A 20182-nucleotide genomic window follows, 5' to 3' on the forward strand; every position below is an offset into this window, starting at 1 on the left:
GTGGGTACATAGAGCAAATAAACAAGTGCGTTGAAGGTGATGTAAATCAGTGGAGTCAGGCTGCTCACTGTCTGAAGAAATTTAAACCTGGAAAGAGGAAAGGCTAGGAAGAGCCCTGAGGTCTTGGATTAAGATTAGAAGTATTGGCCTGATCTCATGGATTTTTAAACACACACACAGAGACAGATGTAGACATCGTTACAGATGTGTGCACACACACAAAAGCAGTAGCAATGGGCACAGTGAGAGACCAGATTTTGGTGTCTACATACCAGGCTCCACTCAAGAAACTGAGGCCTTGGAAACGTGGCTGATTCAGCACTGGGGGAGGGAAAGTACAAAATGATGCTGGCATAACTTGTGCCTTAAAGTAAAGAAATCAAAGAATCATGCAGACACGTCAGAGAACACAGAAGCCAGCTTATTGAAAAGCCTGCTAGTGGCCTGATTGAAATTTTATCATCTGAGAGTATCAGACCACAGCCCATCAAATGAACTCCTGAGTCTGAACAGGTATAAATAAATAATGAAAAAATGAATCAGTAAGAAAGAAGGGAAAGCTTATCCTTCAGTGGAATATCAGCTAATAAATGTAGGAAGAATGATAAAGATGGAGAAGCATTCCTTGGAACCATCACAGTGGTAACCGATGCTGGTAGAACCAACCGTGTTTGCCAAAAATGGTGGCTGGAAGTCTGATGAGGAACAGGCTATTGGCAATACATGAGAATATTCTTCCCCAAGAAAACACTGAGCAACCACAAAGGGAAAAAAATCAATGATTTTACAGAAGAAAAACTTGGCAGACACCAATATCAAGGTGAACATCCTCGGATGTGGAAAGAGAGCTTGATTTCTACAGGATCCTGCCAAGAGTGCATGGCCTCAGCCTGGTCACCAGGAAACGTCTACGGACACAAATAGGGTTCAAAGTACAGGATGGAAGACAGTCAAGAAGATGAAACGGGCCAAGACTGAGGAAGCATTCCAGATTGAAGGAGACCCATAAGACGTGACAAGTGGCCCAAAGTGTAGTCCTTGAGAGATCCTGTATTATGCGGGAAAGTGTCCTGACTTCCGTATGGTACCCACCGGATGTTTAGAAGTGATGGGGAATGACACCATCTCTGTACATCTTACACATCAACAGACAGGAAAGGTCAGAGGATCTGGGTGACGGAGGAGTCTTTGTACTGTTCATGGAACTTTTCTATAGGTGCAAAATTTTAAAATTAAAAAAAAACAAAGCCAGGGACTGGGTAGGAGGGAGCCACGGGGTAAGAGCAGCAGAGGCTGTCGGAGAAGCCGAGGCCGAGCTGGGGATGACTCTGGGTGCTGGCTGTGGTGGGAGAGGATGGGCAGCCCACTGGGGTTCCTGCACATCTAGGACCAGATGGTGTGGGAGCTGAGCACACACATTCCTGAGTTCTGCAGGCCCAAGGGGTGCCGCCTTTACCAGAGTCTAGAGACCATTTCAGGCTGGAAAGCCCAGAGAGCAGCCTAAGCCGTGCGTGGGAACCAGCCGATGGGAGGGCAGGTCCCCCACCCGCAGCCTCCTCCTGACCCGGATATCGTGTGACCGCTTGATGGGAAAGGTCTGCTAAAAATACATGATCCTGGATCTAACGCATCGGAAGCCAGAAAGGGCCGACGTGATGGCTGTCACCCTGCCGGGAAATCACCCTTCATCTCTTTCGCCAGCCTGACTCTGGTCCAGGACCGGGGAAGCTCAGAAACAGGGAGGAAGGCACAGGGTCCAAGAGGAACGCTCAGGGCCAGCTCTGAGCATGCCCCTCCTCTGCTCTATCGCAATCGGAGTTTATCTCCTGACCCAGGTACTGCTTCTGATTCTGGTTTACTGGATATTCACAAGGAGGGAAACACCTGAACACTTTTCATTATCTTAAGAAGGAAAAAAAAAAACAAAAAACCCACATGTCTTTGAGAGCTCTGGGAGGAGATGCTTCAACCTGGTCCCCTGGCCGCTCCTCGCTGGACACACACCTGGGCCGCCTCCCAGCTCAGCTGCCTGGCAGCTGAGCTCAGGGCAATGAGACAATGGGACTCTGACATGCAGCTTGGCCGCTAAGAAAACCTCCCATGGACTGGAAAGAGTATCCACGTCCGAGATCTCGGCCTCCCTTCAAAAGGATGAGAAGAGCCAGCCCCTCAGAAGCAGGGGAAGGACATCAGATACCGAACGAAGGCCTCTCAGCTGTCCTCCTAATGTCTAGACGTGTCACTTCACCTCCGGGGCCTCTGTCTATGAGTCTTCAAAATGGCAGGCCTGTTTCCTCTTATTTTTAAAAATTTTTTAAAAATATTGATTTATTTGGCTGCAACAGGTCTTAGTTGTGGCATGCGGGATCTAGTTCCCTGACCAGGGATTGAACCCGGGTCCCCTGCATTGGGAGCGTGGAGTCTCAGCCACTGGACCATCAGGGAAGTCCCAGCCTGCTTCCTCTTAATTCCACAATTCCAGAATCAAACAGTTGTATGCACTCTCAGAAGACAATCTAGAGATATGTTTCTGCATGCAGAGATGCAGAGAAAGATACAAGACTCATGCCAAACTGCTCACAGTAATTTGAGGGACGTGGGGGCAGAAGGGGAAACTTACAGAAGACCGACTTTCTGTATTTCTATCAAGGGTGACTTTTTCAGCAACCACCCTATATTCATCTGTTGTTAAATTAAAAATCACGAAACAATGAAACCTAGGAAGATGGTTCTCACAAATGCCAAAAACGTGCCTATTAGAGAATTCACATTCGAGTGTCAACGATGCCAGGACAAATTCACGTACCTGCTCTATTCTACTCTGAAAGAAAAAACTGTGTTTACATTTCCTGTTAGCCAAGGAGGTAAATCTTCCAAGGCCCAGATCCCATGTCATTTTCCTCTCTGAATTTCCTTGTCTCTCTCTCATTCCCCACCGCCCCCCCCCAACACACACACATTGTATTGCCAGCTCCCAAAGTTAGTCGCTCTCCCGGCCATATCCCCAGGGCACTTGATGACCTTATCACTGCGCCTACCAGCTCTCGAGTCTCTGTCCCCAGGTAGGACTGTCTGCAGAGCCCCGCTTCTCACTGTACCTCTGATCCCAGCCTGGGGCCTGGGCACTCACTGTGTTCTCCCCAGGCATTGGCGGAACTGAACTCACATGCTTGCAACCCGACAAGCACACAGAGCTATCTTTCTTTTCAGTCTCTCGAAACGAAGATGGCACATCTGGTCTTCACGTTATAAACTCAGAGCAATCAAACCACTGAGTGGACTTTGGAAGCTGTGCTTTCCTTGTGAAGCATTCCAGATCATTCCTGATGATGCTGTCAACCTTTCTCGTCCCTAGGATCCCAGAGATGTCCCCACTGTTGCTACCAGTGGGCATCTTTACTTGCCTGAAGCGGTCTGTTGACTCTCCCTTCACCAGGAGGGAAGGAAAATGAAAATAAAACCAACACAAGGAACGCCGCCCAGAGAATGGGGGGGCCCGCTGCACAGTCAGCCTGTCCTCAGAGTTCAGTGTTGGGAGACCCTGGCTCCAGCCCAGGAAGCCTCTTTGCCTCTCTGCCGACCTTACTAATCAAGCACCTGCTCTATCATCCACCCCACAAGGGTGATGCGGGCCTTCAAAGTGGGTGTGCCTGGAGGGGCTTGAGAAAGCAGAGACATCGGAGAACTGAAACCTGCGTTTCTTAAGCACCATGGGTCACCCTGACTCCAGTCAAGCAATCAACTTCCTTTCAAACGATAAATTAGTCACTGTAATTAGCAAGATGAACATCAAATAGCTCATTTCTGCCGCGATGCAGAAGTAATTTACCTATTTAAAATAATTCAGGGGAAGGAGGTTTTCAGGTTCTGTCTTTTTCACAAACATCTTTCTCTGGTGGAAACTGTCCCTGGAACTGGACGCTGGGGCATCTGGCGCTCCCCTCATTCACGTGCACTCCCCCAACTCCCCAGGACCACCTCTCTCCCACGTGGGGGCTGCAATTACACATCCTTCCCCTCGCCTCATCACTAATCCAGAGCTGCACGCTTCCAGAAGGCTTGTGCGTGGGTTCAGCCGCTTCAGTCGTGTCCGACTCTGCGACCCCACAGACTGTAGCCCACCAGGCTCCTCTTGTCTGTGGGATTCTCCAGGCAAGAACATTGGAGTGGATTATCATGCTCTCCTCCAGGGTATCTTCCTGACCCAGGGATCGAACCCAGGTCTCCTGCATTGCAAGTGGATTCTTTACCCACGACTCACCTGGGAAGCCCACCAGAAGATTACCCCGTCATTACAGGGAGAGGCTTTCTGTGTGAGTTGGGGGCGGTACAAGTAGAATTAGGGGAGGATGTAGATGAACACGATCTCTATGCCGATCAGCAGTTCCTAGGCAAAAGATGATACCAGAAGGGAATTCCCTGGGGGTCCAGAGGTTAAGACTCTGCACGTCCACTGCAGGGGATCATGGGTTCAATTGCTGGTCGGGGAACTAAGATCTTGCGGTGCGGCCAAAAAGGAAAAAGAACAGATGAATCCAGAGAAGAGTAATAGGCTGCGTATCAACCTTGATCCAGATGTACCCTCCTAGCCTGACTGCCCCCTTCCTTCCCTCTTACGTTTCATTTCCCCCAACCTCACTCCTGCCCACTCCCCACGCCCTTCACCGCCCCTGCCTCTGCAGCGACTGCTCCTTCTGACTACAATTCCCCGTGCCCAGTCTCCCTGGCAGACTCCCACTCTTTCTTCCGAGGCTTCCTCTGACTCACTGGCATCCCAGCCACCACCCCCGGACGGGGAGCGACGGGGGAGTTGACGCCGGGACTCCCTCTTAGTGGCCAGCACGTGGCTTAGTAGAGCAGCTCAAGAAGTGTGTGGAGTGAATGAATGAAAACAGCCTCTGTGTTCTTCCCGGATGCTACTAGATGTGTAACCTTCTATTTCCAAGCTGCGTTTCTTTACTAGCCTTTGAGTTCCTTGAGAGCAGGGCATGGATGAATTAAGTGTCTACCAATGTGCTGGGGGCACTGTAAGAGCTCGGTTTATGTTTGTAGAACTAGTATATGTAGAGTGGGTAAAGAACAAGGTCCTACTGGATAGCACAGGGAACTCTATTCAATGTAAACCACAATGGCAAAGCACGTGAAAAAGAATTTATGTGTATAACCAAGTCGCTTCACTGTACGGCAGAAATGAACACAATGTTGTAAATCAACTACACTTCAATAAAATAAATTCTTAAAAAGAAAAAAATAAATTGAAAGAAAAAAAATTTAAATACATCTAAAATTTTTAGAATAAATGAATGAGCAGAGAAACTTCAGGTGGTCTTTGCCAACCCATCTCTCCAAATCCAAAGTCATAAAGCTCAGAAGACATTCAGAAGTAACCTCTGAACCTCAGCTTTCTGAGCTACAAAAGTGAGAGTTGAATGCCCGGTTCTCCTCTAAGCTCTAAGACTGTAATTTGGAAAGGTAGCAATTATCACAATCACCAGAGCCCAGCGAATCCTGATCAGAAGACTTGGAATTTGGCTGCTGCAGAAAAGATTATTCCATGGCTCCATGTATCTGAAATGCTGAAAACCCTTCACCTTCGAGATAAACAAGTACCCAGCAGTGGTGGCCTGTGTGTGAAGGCACACGTGGAAATTTAGGGAACATCGATGGAACTTGAATGGTTTTACATGCTCTCGTGGGCTGTGTTGGAAATTGTTTATGTTTTTGTGATTGCTCAGATGGTCGAGCTTCTGGCTTCGGCAGCAAATATTGCCACATATTTGACGCATGTGGCTGGTGCCAAAACTGCCATCCTGCAAAAGAGTCATTATTCTGAGAGCGACTATTTCATTATGCTCTTAAAAGCGGCAGTGCTTACATTTGCAACGACGTGGATGGACCTAGAGATCATCATACTGAAGGAAGCAAGCCAGACAGAGAAAGACAAACACCATATGATATCACTTATATGTGGAATCTAAAAAAAAGACTACAAATGAACTCACAAAACAGAAATAGATTCACAGACACAGAAAACAAACACGGTTACCAGAGGAGAAGGGGAGGAGGGATAGATTAAAATACACACACTATCGTACACAGGGGCTTCCCAGGTGGCCCAGGGGTAAAGGATCTGCCTGCTGATGCAAGGAGACGCAAGGGACATGGGTTCGATCCCTGGGCTGGGAAGATTCCCTGGAGGAGGAAACGGCAACCCACTCCTGTGTTCTTGTCTGGAGAATCCCATGGACAGAGGAGCCTGGCGGACTACAGTCCATGGGGTCACAAAGAGTTGGACACGACTGAGTGAGCACGCAAGCATACTACCGGATACAAAAGAGATAACCACCAAGGACCTACTCTATCGCACAGGGAGCTATAATCAACACCTCGTAACAGCCTATAATGGAAGCAAATATAAGAAAAGAATTATATATATATATATATATATATATATATATATATATATATAACTGAACCACTTTGCTGAATCCCTGAAACTAACATAGCATTGTAACTACATTTCAATAAAAATGTACACATAAATAAATTTTTAAGACAAAAAATAGTGGCAGTGCATAGGTGGGGTTCCTTCATGGGCTAGGCACCAAATACATAAGCTTTCCCCTTTCGTGGTGACAGCAGACTGTACAGCTCGGGACTGCAATTATGAGCACCTACTATGTGCCGGGCAGAATCCCTGACAAGGGGCACTGCACAGAGCAAAGTCCTTGCCCATTGGGGTGTCTCCACCATAGCGGGAAAGACAGAGCGTGATGAAGAGATTCAGAGACGCATAGTAGGAGGTCAGGCAGCAGTGAGGACCATGAGAAGGATGACAGGCTTGGGGGTGGAGGTAACTGGGATGCTCCAGGTGACGCCTCCTAACTCTCTGCCTTGGGCCAGCACTGCGGACGTGCAACTCCCTCCATGGGTCTCAAGGAACTCTGTTCCTATCAGGAAGGCCAGGCTTGGTGAGCATCAGAAGAACAGGGATGAAACCTAAAACAGTGAGGCGGCTTTTTGTCCCTGGAGTTAGAGCAGGCTGTTCCCAGTCGGAGCCCCATGTAGACCTGGCAATTCTAGGAATTCGGGAGAACAGAGGATTTTTGACTTGGTCTCCTCTCGTTCTCTTTTCATTGGGCTGATGGCTAAGTGCATACGGTCAATCAGTTATCCCAGAAAAGTATTATTTTACCTTGCTATGGCCTCCATAATAAAATATTTTGATACCGCAATCTAGCAACCATTCTGGAAACTGGACGTAGGAAGCTGAGGTTAGGATATGCCTAATAACGCAGCCATTTATTCAGCCCAGTGTTGACCACATGACACGCTGTGTGCCAGGTGCTATGGGCAGAGGCAGCTGTGGACTTCGCCCCCAGACACCTAGCGTCTCCTGGGACAGATAAGACATGGCCACTCTGGGCGGCTAGACACGCTGAGCTGTGAGAGGTATGGAGTGACCGCGGGGGACGTAGCTTCAGGCCCTGGGAACCACGGGGTCTTCATGATGGCCTCTGAGTTGAGACACAGCCTAACCAGTCCACTGCCATGTGGTAGCCCCGGTGATGAGAATGACACGGTCCTGGGCTGAGTGAGGGTCCCCAGGACCCACATCCCATGTGCCCTAGCCAAGGCGATGACTCTGTGACCCTGGGGAGGCAAGTCCCTGGGCTTTACCCTCTGCAGTGTCTCCCCCTTATTCAAAGCCCCCTCGGGGTTCTGCTTGGCCCCTTCCTTCACACCCCACCATCTCCCTGCTTCCATTGCTGTGTCCCGAGACGATCCTCCACATGGCAGCCAGGGTCACCTCTTAAATATTAAGTCAGATGGAGCACCTTCCAAAGACTTCCCATCACCCTTGGAGCAAAGTCCAGGTCCTCACCGTGACCCAAAAATCCTTCAAGATTCGGCCCCAGCAATGTCTCCCACCTCCCCCCACCCTATGCCTCCCTTCCATCTCTCCATTGCAGCCACCCTGTTCCTGCTCTTTCCCAAACAAACCAACCTCATGCTGCCCCAGGGCCTTTGCACATCCTCCCCCTGCCCTCCCCCACTCCACCCCATCTTCCAAGACTGCTCTGCTCACCTCAGGAGCCCACATGGTTCTCCCTCACTTCTTTTCAAATCACCCCTTGAGAGAGGCCTGGCTTAACCACCCTCAAGATTAGACCCCTCACCCCCTCTCCTCCACAGGATGTCTCATTAGCGAACGCTAGATACCTTTTTGCTTTCTTATCACCCGTCTTCTTCACCAGCTGTAAATGTCACGAGAGCACAGATGTTGTCCCTTTTGACTATCTTGTTCAGCACCCAATACTTGGCACAAAGAAGGTGTTTAATAAACACGGGTGAACTGACCCCTACACGTGCGAATTGACACTGGGGAATTGGATTTGACATGCCTCTCCTTCCTGTTCTCATCAGCCAAAGGACAGAACTTCGCTTCCTCAAGTGCTGAATGGTTTCCAAATATCTATCTTTGGGTTGGACCTCTTATCTGGATTCCAGGCTCAAATATCCAGATTCCTCAAAGGCTCTGTAAGAGGATCCCCACCCCGTTCTCACCTCCTCACCCCAATTCCACACACTGAGCCGGCTCCTAGTTCTTGGGTCGGTGAGCAGAAGTCGTTCCCACCCCCCAGTACAAGCCAGACATCTGAGGGTCCCTTCTGAAGTCTCCTGCCCCTTCCCACATGCCTGTCCAATTCATCCATCCCCATGGCCACGACCCTCACCCGGGCCAGTGACACGTCCCTCCCGGACCGCTGCCGTCGTCTGAAAACTGGCTTTCCCGTACCCGCCCATGGGCCCTCCCGCCTGCCGTGTCCACAGTGGGCACCCGCCGCCCCGGCGGCTGTGCTTGAATCTGTGGCCGCCCCCCTCGGCTCTCAGGGTAAAGGTCGGCACCCCTCCCCAGGTCTACAGGCTGGGTGGACGCTCCATCAGGACACACGCACGCGGCTGTGTGGGAGGTCAAGGGCTGAAATGCCTCCATCCTTCTTGGTCTGCCCCCTACCCCTGCCGCTCTGGCTGCTCTGGCCCTGCCCTGGACCCCCCTCCTCACTCTGCAACCAGAGGGTTCACGTGCGGCGGAGCAGGAAACACGCGGGCGCACACGTGCCCACACGCATGATGCACACACGCGGCTCAGGCCCTGGGGTATGCTGACCCAGTTATCGGCTGCTGTGACCATCACCCCTGCCTCTCGCGTCCAGCCTAGCCCCGAGGTCACCTCGCTGGGTGACCTCATCTGGTCCCTGGTCTCTCCCTCCCGCCTGCAGCAGCTCTGCCACCTTCGCCTCTAAACTCTCGGGGCTCTTCTCTGCTTCTGGAATGTTCTTCCCTCCCTCCCCTCATTAACCCTGACTTACCCCTTAGCTCAATAGCTCTTTCTCCAGGAGTCTTTTCTGACCTCTGGCCCTACCCCCAAATCTCTCTTACAGACTCTCCTCACTCCCTATGACTTTCCTCCTGGGCTCCTAATATAGCTTGTCTGCAGATCTGTTTGCATGATTATTGGATAAATAGCTCTCACAGTCAGCAGACTATGGGTCAGAGTGGATGAGGAGGATGGCTTTTGTTTTTTAACTATGAAATCCCTAAAGCCCAGCTCTACACTTGAGGAGGTATCCGGGAAGACATGGACTGTGTGATTTGAAGCTTGAAAAACGCTTGAATAAATGAAAGGAGTATTTACGTAGAGATACTTGCGAGGCCACGTGTAGCTCTATGTCCTTGTGTGTGGATTTGCTCTTTTCTACAACCGTAATCATGGTGACAAAAATCAGCAGACAAAAATCCATGCACCAAGGAAGTTGCCCTGAATATTCAGATGTCTCTTATATAAGCCTCTTTCCACACTACTTAGAGTAATTATTTCCGATTATGGCAAACGACTCTTGTTCTTTCCACGAAACATCCTCTGAAAGTATGTTACTTATGTAAGCATCGGCGTTTGCCCTATCACTGTGATTGCGGTCCATCGGCTCAAAAGGTTCCGACAGAAGCAAATTCTCGAGCCATGACCCCAGAACAAGAGCCTGTGTTTTTTAATCTTCTCAGAACAGTGAATGTGTGCTCTAAAGAGAAGACGCTCTCATGCCGTAAGGAAGATGGGTCTGTGCGTGTCGCAGAGCCAGGGCGCTGTCCCAGGGATGTGCCAAGGTGAGCTGAGCTTTAGGTTCTGACCCACCTCGCCCCGGACCCCGGGGCCCTGTCATCTTCTCCGCCTGTATCTCCACTCGGAGCAAAAGCCCGATCGCCCTGTAACACGGGAAGGAGGCCCCGGCGACGTGGGCAGTCCTGGGGCAGCTCTGCAGCAGGCAGAGCGAAAGGCAAGGGCCATCGGGGCTCAGATCTGGGGGAGGGGTGAAGGAGCCGCGGGGCTAGGCCAACAGGAGGGGCTTTGTGCATTGGGGAGCCCTTCCTTCAACCACCAGCCCCCCGTTCCTTGCCGGCAGCAGTTAGCAGCCTCCTCCAGCACTAAGCCTCTCAGAGACGGTGCCCATAATGTGCAAATGCGGCCTGGGCGCTGGTCGAGCCGGCAATGGACCGAGGAGGGGCCCCGTGGAGCAGCCGCCCAGGGACAGGCCGGGCTCGTGGGGCCTTGTCGGCAGCAGCCCCATCAGGAGAGTCCTGCCCGTGTGCTCAGAACCTGCCCGTGGCTCAGGGCTCAGGACCACGTGGTTGCCCCTGATCCTGCTAAGTGGCCCCTTTGAGAGTGGGCATCCTAACCCTCGGAGGGCCTCTGGGGGGGCTGGTGCTTCTCACCAGGAGCTGCCCTGTGGAGGGACGCTCAGCTCCGTTTCTGGGCCTGAACGAAGGAAGCTGGGAGCTCGCCTCCTGGCCCCCAGGAGTGCATCTGCAGGTGCCCCCCCGGAGGGGGCGGGGAGACCACCACAGCTCACACAGCCCCTCTGCTGAGCCCTCTGACCCCAGCACCCTTTCGTGGCCCCCAGACTTGGCTCCTCTGCCCCTTTCCACAAAAGAAATGGGACCAGAGTGTCCACTTCCCCAAAGGCAACCTTCTGCGCTGAACCTATCAACTCAGTTCAGTCGTTCAGTCGTATCCAACTCTTTGCAACCCCATGGACTGCAGGCTTCCCTGTCCATCACCAACTCCCGGAGTCCACTCAAACTCATGTCCATCGAGTCGGTGATGCCATCCAACCATCTCATCCTCTGTCATCCCCTTCTCCTCCTGCCTTCAATCTTTCCCAGCATCAGGTTATCTTCCAACGAGTCAGTTCTTCACATCAGTTGGACAAAGGATTGGAGTTTCAGCTTCAACATCAGTCCTTCCAATGAATATTCAGAACTGATTTCCTTTAGGATGAACTGATTGGATCTCCTTGCAGTCCAAGGGACTCTCAAGAATCTCCTCCAACACCACAGTTCAACAGCATCAATTCTTCAGCATTCAGCTTTCTTTCTCGTGCAATTCTCACATCCATACATGACTACTGGAAAAACCATAGCCTTGACTAGACAGACCTTTGTTGGTAAAGTAATGTCTCTGCTTTTTAATATGCTGTCTAGAACCACCCAGAATGCCTCACGTCTGGGATGTTTGGGGGGAGGGATGACAGAAGCGGGGGCTTGCTTCTCCCCATCCAGTCTGCACCCCAAGTCCATCCACATGCTTGGCTCCCCCTGGAGCCCACTGCCATGGCTGCTGCTCCGTATCACCCTCCTACCTCTGTTTCCTATCCCACACTCCCCACCCTATCTTCTCTGAGCTTCCACGTGTGGATTTAGGCCACAGAAGCCCAACTGTGTCCAAAAGGAATCTCAGCACATGATCCCGTGCACTTTAAGTGGAGTAGAGGGCAGGGAGGCGAGGCTGAGGGGCCTTAAGCTGCATCCTGGGTGTTTCTTCTGCTGGTTTGTGAAAGCCACCCATTCCAGAACAACCCAGACAGACCCGGGGGAGCCTGTGCTCCGGGAAACAGCCAGTCCGCAAAGACAAACACGGCATCGTGAGTTCACTGCTACGCAATTCCCAGAGACAGACAGGAGGATGCTGGTCGTGAGGGGCCGGAGAGTTAGTTTGCTGGGTGCTGAGGTTCAGTTTTGCGAGATGAAAAATGAACCTGGGGATGGATAGTGGTGATGGCCAGGGATGTAACTCAGGCCACTGAACTGTATAGTTACAAATGCTTGAGACGGTCAGTTCTATGTGAGGTGCTTCTCACCACAACCAGAAACAGTTTTCTAATGGTTAGGATGGCTTTTTACGAAACCAGAATGGGTAAATTTCTTCTCAATTAGAAACAGAATTGGCCACGTAGCCGAACAACTCAACCGACTGGCAAAAACAGACAAACGAAACCAAAGGCATCAGATCCACAGCCCCGGCCCCACCCCTGTCCTCTCTTCCCCAGGGAGCGTACGGCTCTCTGCTCAGTCAGGGCCTCGAGTCTCGGGCCCCACACCTGCCGATCTGTGCCCCAGGCCGTCCCGCGCACCTTCAGTTCCCCCTGCCACAGAGCCCCGTCATCAGCACCAGAAACGTCCAGAGAACCCTTCCAGCCGCCCTGGTTCTCAGCCTCTGGCAACACCCAACAGGGAGTCCTCAGCGCTACCTCCTTCTCAGCAGCAAACCCACAAAGGCCGCGGCGGACAAAGGAGATGAATGTCGCCACCGACACAGCATCCTTCAAAGCCCTTCCGCCCCCTGCCCCCACTTCAAAAGCCACAAAGTCCAAGCCCGCAGCGGGCACCAGCGGGCCCTTCTGACGGGAGAGGCCGCGGGGGGTGGACAGGGCACAGCCCACGCTGTCAGGGCACCAGCCCTTCCCCGTGGGGCCCTGGGCCATAGCGGGGCCGGCACACGCCCGGGGCAGGGCCTTCAATGGGCGGGAGCCCCGGGGGGTGTTTGAGGCCAGGGGGAGAAAGGTTCATAGAGGCAGAGCCTGCAGAAAACAGCTCCAGGCACGAGCCACTCTTTAGAGGCCACACACCCACCTCCCTCTCACTTACCTGGTTGCAGGTGTTAATGTCTACCCCATTCCGCAGGTGATCCAAAGCTTTGTCCAAGTTACCTGATCTGGCTGCCCTCAGAAAGCTGGTAGCAGCATCGGCCTGTGAGGACAGAGAGCAGCTGTGAGTGGGTCTGCGTGCTGAGGGGCTCATGGGCCACAGCAGCCGCCACCCCCTCCCCTTAAGTGCCCACCATGGTCCCCAGGCGTGCGCGGGTCTGGAGCCCCCTAAGACGGACGGCTCTCGGCCCAAGGGTGGGGTAGCCTTCAGAGGCTGGAGTATTTATAAGCAAGCGATCTCGGCTGGGACCCGGGAGGGGCTGCCTTCTAGAGGGTTCCCATTCCACCGGGGAGACGTCTCAGCAGGCCTGGCATCTCCCTGCCTCGGGGCCTCCGCAGGCTCCACCTTCCCACTCGGGAGCCTGGCCCCCACCACCCGGCCCCACCCGCTGAGATCAGGCGAAGCACTTTGGTGCTGTTTTACGGGTTTTGCTTTCACATAAACAGCACCCAGCACTTACTACATGCCGGGAACCATTATCGGCACTTGACTATAATATGCATTTACACGGGGCGGGGTCGGGAGAGAGAGAGAGGAGAGAGCTTCATTGAGCCATTAAAGACATCCGCAGGAGATAAGTACTCCTGCCGTGCCCATTTCACAGATGCGGGAACTGAGGCCCAGAGAGCCCACGTGACTTGCGCAGGATCCCTGCCTCTTGACCTGGCAGGCGCCCCTCGCCAGTCTTCCTGAACGAGAGTAAAGCACGTAGGTCTGTAGGCTGAGGCTCAGCCCCCTACAGACGCAAGCAGGCCCTGCCCGGGACACCCACCGGCTTGTGCTAGAGGTGAATGACAGCCAGAAGGGGGAGGGGGTGAGAAAGCGGGAAAGGGGGTGACATAAGGTCCAGCGAGGCAGACAAGTGCAGGGCCTCTGAGTAGCTCCCTGCATCTAGGGGGTCCCACGGTCCGCAGGTACCTCCACTCCTGCATTCTTAGCTGTAAGGGGAGGGCAAGGCTTGTCCCATACCCTGGCTGTGAAATTGAATGGAAATATTACAGATTATATGTGAGTGTAATGATTGCACCAGCGTGAGCGCGGAGCACAGGGCTTGCACGTGGTGGGCACTCGGGATGAGTTTGATGGGCGAGGGCTGTCATATGACAGGCCGCGAGTGAAGGGGAGTGTTTAGGTTTGGTGGTGGGGGGGCGGTTTGTACCGTTGTTCCTCCAGGAGATCCAGCCTGGGGTGCTCTGTCTCCCTGTTTCGTGCTCCCCTCATCCAAGAACGTGCTGTCGTGGGCTGAAGGGTGGTGCCCAAGATGTGTCTGTACCCCAACCCCTGGAACCCCAGCATGTGTCCTCTTGGAAAGTGTCTTTATGGATGTAATGATGTCATGGGTCTTGAGATGAGCGCCCTGGATACCCCCTGAGCTGTGTGCTAAGTCACTTCATTCGTGTACTACTCTTTGCCACCTCACGTCCTACTCTTAACAGGCTCCTCTGTCCATGGGATTTCCCAGGCAAGAATACTGGAGTGAATTGCCATTTCCTTCTCCAGGGGATCTTCCTGACCCAAGGATTGAACCTATGTCTCTTGGGTCTCCTGCATTGGCAAGCAAGTTCTTCACCACCAGCGCCACCTGGGAAGCCAGCCCTAAACCCACTGATAAGTGTCCTTATAAAAGACAGAAGAACACGCACGCACGCGCACACACACACACACATGAGATGCAGGCAGAGATAGGAGTGATGCGGCCACAAGCAATGAAGCCGGCAACCAGCAGGAGCTAGAAGCATAGAATCTCTCCTCTGGCACCTCCAGAGGGAGCTCAGTCCTGCCCACACCTTGAGTTCAGACCTCTGGCCTCCAGACTGCGAGAGAAGCTTCTCCTGTCTTAAGCCACCAAGTCTGCAGCAGTTTGTTAGAACAGATGATGGTCCCCAACCACGGAAGAGTCAAAATCTACAGCCAACAATCGCCATGTACGACAGTTAAACCAGAGCTAATCCAAGGCAGAAGAAGTCTCCAGCCTTACAGACCTTCACCCCCGAGGGCTGCCCCAGCCATCTCAGCCCTCCCGTCCTGCTCCAAGACTCCTGGCTGATCCTTCTCCACTCAACCTCGCTGCTCTTCCTAAAGTCCTGATGTCGTGCTAGGCCTCCCCGACTCCAGGCCCGTGAGGGTCCCGGTACAGAAGCTCAAAGCCAAGCCCGGAGTTTGCTGGTTCATTGCACACACGGATCGCACACCCCCAGCACAACAGGATGGCGGGTTCCTCTCCGTCCTCCCCCCAGCCCCGCCCCGGCATCCCCATCCCCTGTCTCCTGAGAGGCCCTCACTCTGACGTACTCTCGCTTGTTAAGCCCCGTCTTGCCTTTCTTCACAGTCCACTCAGGCCCTTTGTCCTCTGAGCTGCTAACCTTGGAAACTCAATCTTTACCATCTTTACATCTAGAAACAAGAGCTCGATTTCTTAAAATGCATTTTCAATACACTTTCCTCTTTTACGCAAGTCTTGTTTCCCATGGGCTAATCATTTGCTTTTGGGTCAGGGACCAAATCTTCTATCTCTTTTGAATCCTTCAAAGTACAAATCGTCTGCTAGGCCAAGACTTCCCTTGACCCAAAACACAGGGCACCTAGTATCCCCAGGCTTCTTGGCAGGGAATCTGTAAAGGAGTATTTCAGAAATGAGGACCAATCCATGGGTTCCCTATGAGCTGGATTCCCAAAGAAATCAGGCTCAAGGGCTAGTCTCTCCAAAAATGTCTGTGCCTGCTGCTTCAGAAGGCCTCGGTGGACTCAGCTGTTTAGAAAAATACAGTATGTTATTCCCCCAAAATGACAGTATTAGAAATACATCTCTCACCTGCCCAAACGATCTTCTGCAGCATAACCAGAGCATTAGGGATGAAAACTGAGCACAGTGGATAAAAACAGATGCAACACCAGCTAATGACACTGTCACTATTCAAAACAATGAATCTAGGCAGCAAAGGAGAGTATTTACAACAGACAGACAAACAGATAAATAGAGGGCAGGGGAAGCCCGACCTAGACTAGGCTGAGGAAGGCTGAATACTTACTGTTGTGTATATAATTGCACCATGAAATTATAATACTTATACCAATCACTGGGCAAGTATTGGGCTGGCCCAAAAGTTTGAGTTTTTCTGCAAGCTGTTAAGGAGAAATCCGAATGAACATTTTGGTCAATTCAATATATTACCAACATTCTATCTTTTAATCCTGATCACAAACTGGATTGTGAAGGTTGGTGTAACGATGACATCCATTTTAGAGGTTGGGGGAGGTGAACAGTTTGCCCAGGTTCTGTGTCGGTTAATACTCAGGGATTCAGGCCACGACTCCCTGAACCAAGCCAACACCTTCCTACTGCCTTTGATCTCAAGGCGCATTCTCCGCAATTTCAAACCTGAGGGCGACCAGAAAGCCCTGACAGATGTAGGAGCCGGGAGGGGCCTATGCCTTTTCCAATTAAGCAGTGAACTCACAGCAGAGAAAGGGACCCGGCAGGTCTCTGCTCTGACCCTGGCCACTGCATTAAGTCCAAGATAGGCCTCTAGAAAGGAATCATCTAGTCTCAGTCCTTCCCTTCTCTGATCATGAAACTGATGGCAAAAAGGAAGTGACTGGCTAAGGTCACCTACATAACTAGGGGTGAAGTTCAATTACTAAGGCTTTTTCGTTTCCTCTCTTGTCTTCTCTGGGTATAGGGTAGTCATAACCCAAGCAGGATCCTGGGAGTATCTTACAGGTGGATTGTAGGTAATAATGGTGTCATTCCACTGGGAACCCCCCCAGTTAATCCTACGAGTATTTCCTGAGGTCCTGTTGCAAGTCCAGGATCCTGCTAGGGCAACGACGGAGAGAGTAGAAATTCCGCATATATGTCCCTGCCCTCAAGATTTGAAGCGCAACGTGACTTAGAGTTAGAAAGTAACCCCTTCGACAAGCATGCAGTGGGCATCTCCTGGGCGCCGGGGGCTGTCTCAGCTGCAGAGCAAATGACCCTCTTTGGAGTATGAGACCGCCTCTTGCCAGCTCATCCTGCCGAGCCGCTAATTCAATTACCTCCAACTCAATGACCTGTCCTAGGAGCCGCTTCCTGGTGCATCTAGGAACAGTCTATAATCCAATAGGGCAGAAAGTCAAAAGAATCCAATAGGCTCCATTTTAGACTGTTTACATGAGTAAACACCAACCATAAAAACAACAGTGACAAATATGCCCCGGACTATCTCAGCGGTTGGACAGACTGGAGCAGAGTCCCTGGCCCTTCCTGAGCGCTCCTCCCTGTAGGGCAGCCTCTGAGTGGAGAGATGAGAGGTTAGAGAAGGCTGCTCCCTGCATCCAGAAAAGTCAATCCACGATGCCCCTAACCTCTGCATCACCCCCCGAGAGCTGTCACCCCTCTGATCACCCCACCAAGGCTGCCTGCTCACACCTCTGCTCCGTGCTCATCTTGAGCTTTATGGAAATCTAAGTTTTCCCCTGAGAATACTGCCAGCACTCAGGGGAGGAGGGGACACACATCTCACAGTGTCCCCAGCCCCCATCCCTATAGGTCAACTCATGTGATGTCCCTGAACTTCCTTCCATAACAACAGAAGTTACCTTTAGAAAGCCCTTCCTCTGTGTTAAGCCCTCTCCATCAGCAGATTCATTGGCTCCCCCCAATACTTTCTGGAGGCAGGTACTTTTCCTTCTTTCCTCCTCACTGAGGAGCTAAACAAGTCACAGAGAGGTTAAGCACATTGTCTGAGGTCACACAGCGAATCCTGGCCGGGTCAGGATGTGAACCTAGGCAGTGCTTCCTCACTGCCCACGTTCTCCCACCCTGAGATTCCTCTCCAGCTCAGCTCAGCTCTGGCTGGCGGAGGAGGGGGGGAGCCTTCTGCCCCCGCTCAGAGACTGTGCCCAGTTCAGCCCTCCCCTCTGGAGGAAGGAAGTAGAGGGGAAGAAAGGGACCAGGATTCCTCCTGGGAGTCAAGTTCCCATCAGGGCTGCTCTTCGGAAAAGGGAGGTGAGTCCTTGGTTACCTGAGACACCCAGACTATTATTAAACTTGCACTTCCTGAGTGGGGCCATACGAATATAGCAATAGATAGTAGCCCTGGGGGCTCCAGTGTCTCCGGGAGAGAGAGCCAGAAGCCTGCTGCCAAATGTCAGCAAGCCAGGGGTGGGGGTGGGGTAATTGGGGGGTGGGAGACTGCATCTGGGGGTGGGGGAGGCTCCCTAAGACCAAAGCCCAACACCAGAGCGAAGCTGAAGTTTAGACCAGGCAGCGGGGAGAACCCATGGCTTCCGCAGGCCTTGTCTGGAGCTTGAGATGACCTGAGTTTTCCCAGGACGAATCATGACTTTTTCAAGGTCTTTCAGTGCAAAATTCTCATCTAAAACGATGACTGGAAACAGCTCTTACCAGCTTCTGTAAACAGCGGTAAGAGGGGATCTCCTTCCCAAAGGGTCCTGTCTGGGCAAAAGGCAGTTTCCTGGCCAGAGTCAGGGTTGGATCTCCCAGTCCAGGCTCTGGACCCTGTCCTAGGGGGCTGCAGCTCTACCAGGAGACCAAGTAGAGCCGGGCCTGCGTGGGGCTAGCCCTCCAGTCCTGAGCGCCCTTCGGACTCAGCGCTGGGGTGCTCCTGGCGGTCCAGGTGGGGCCTCCAAAAGAAAGGCGCAGCGCCCGCGGGCGCACACCTGCCTGGCCCCTGCCTCAATCCCACCGACTACACAGAAGCAGCCGTGAACCCCTGCGGCCCCAGGGTGCGTTTTCATTAGGTTCCTTTCCTTTTCTCTCTGGAAAGTTGGACTGTTAAAGGTGTCGCTGACGAAACGAGGCGCGCAAGCCGGAGACCACAAGGTCCTTTTCGAAGCTATCCACCCCAGGGCGAGGCCCGGGGGGGAAACCAGCCGTCCCCTTCCTGCGCTCCTCCGGCAGCGGGCTCGGAGGCTGGGCGACGCGGGCCGGGAGAAAAGCCACCCGCGGACCCTGACGGTGGGCAGCACTGGCGGGGAGCCCCGCTCTGCCACTTGACGCTGTGCCTCGGACAAGTTCCCGACCTCAACGTTCCCACTGCTAAAATGGGGACAGCACACAGCTCTCCGGGGAGGGGGGGGGTGGCGGTGAGGATGACAAAGGACAGGCGGCCCCGGCTCCCTCTCCCCCCATTCATTTCCCGCTGCTTCTGGACGTCCGGGCGCTCGCGTTTCGGAGGTCTAAGGGTCAGGCGCGTCGTGGGCTCGCGAGGCGGCCCTTCTCCGGCCAAGGGCCAAGCCCGGGGCAACCCGGCGGGTCCGAGGGGTTCCCGCGAGGGGCGGCCGGACGCCCCCACAACCTCCTCGCCCAGTCGCATAGCCGGCCCGGCGGGACTCTCCTCCGGGCACCTCCGCGCGCCCGCCCGTGCGCCCCGCTTTGCCCGCCCTCCCGCCGGGCACGCTTCCCGCACCAGCCCCTCCGCGGCGGCGGCCTCCGGGTCAGAGGAATTTTCCTCCGGCTCCGGCTGGAAGCCGAGGCGCCCGCGGGCGTGAGGCAGCAGAAGGGCGGCCGGCGCGCGGCCCCGCCGGCGCCCGCTCCTGCGCCCCAAAAGTTGGCGCCCGGCGAGCCCGCGGCTGGGGGCGCGGCGGCGGCGGCGGCGGCGTGGACCCCGCGAGGGCGCGGCGGCCAGGCACTCACCGCGGCGTCCGGACCCGACCTGCCCTGTCTCGCTGCCATCGTCCGGCGCCCGCGCGGAAACCCGAGCCCGCGCGCGGCTCCCCTCCCCCGTTATCTGCTCGGCGGCGCGCGGAGCGCCAGCAAGTTCCCCGGCATCGGGCTAAAAATACCGGCGCCGGCCGCTCGGCGGGGCCCGGCGGTGCTCCGGCCCCCGGGCCCCCGGCCCCGGCCCGCCCGCCAGCTCCTAGAGGGGTGTCTTCACTGTGTCCCCCATCCTCGCGTCTGCTGGGCAAGTTCACGCGAAGCGGGCTCTGGAGATGAGGCGCCTGCGGCCGAGCCCCGCGGCGCGGGCGCGGGGAGGCTGCGGCGGGCGCGCGGGCCGAGCGGCCGGGGAGGGCGGCCGGCGGGGGGCAGCGTCCTGCGGCTGCTGGGGGGGCGGCACCCACGTCCAATGGAGGTGAGGCGCTCCCAGCCGCATGGCGTTGCCGCCCTGCCTCCTGCCTCCTCGGCCGCCCGGGT

The 20182-nt window shown here is 53.9% G+C and overlaps 1 protein-coding gene across 8 annotated transcripts in view; it reads right to left on the reverse strand.

The window, feature by feature from the left end:
- ANK1 (ankyrin 1) overlaps positions 1-20182 on the reverse strand; it is a 238122-nt gene that overhangs the window by 91254 nt on the left and 126686 nt on the right. For 7 of the 8 annotated variants that reach the window (XM_070459729.1, XM_070459728.1, XM_070459733.1 and 4 more), the window contains exon 2: positions 12985-13086. In XM_070459729.1, coding sequence (XP_070315830.1) covers positions 12985-13086 — 102 coding nt within the window. Of the gene's footprint in view, positions 1-12984; positions 13087-19684; positions 20180-20182 lie in introns of those variants that run through there. The other variant, XM_070459732.1, reaches the window with a different exon arrangement.

The sequence above is a fragment of the Odocoileus virginianus genome, chromosome 32, assembly GCF_023699985.2.
Source record: "Odocoileus virginianus isolate 20LAN1187 ecotype Illinois chromosome 32, Ovbor_1.2, whole genome shotgun sequence".
Classification (NCBI taxonomy): Eukaryota; Metazoa; Chordata; class Mammalia; order Artiodactyla; family Cervidae; genus Odocoileus; species Odocoileus virginianus.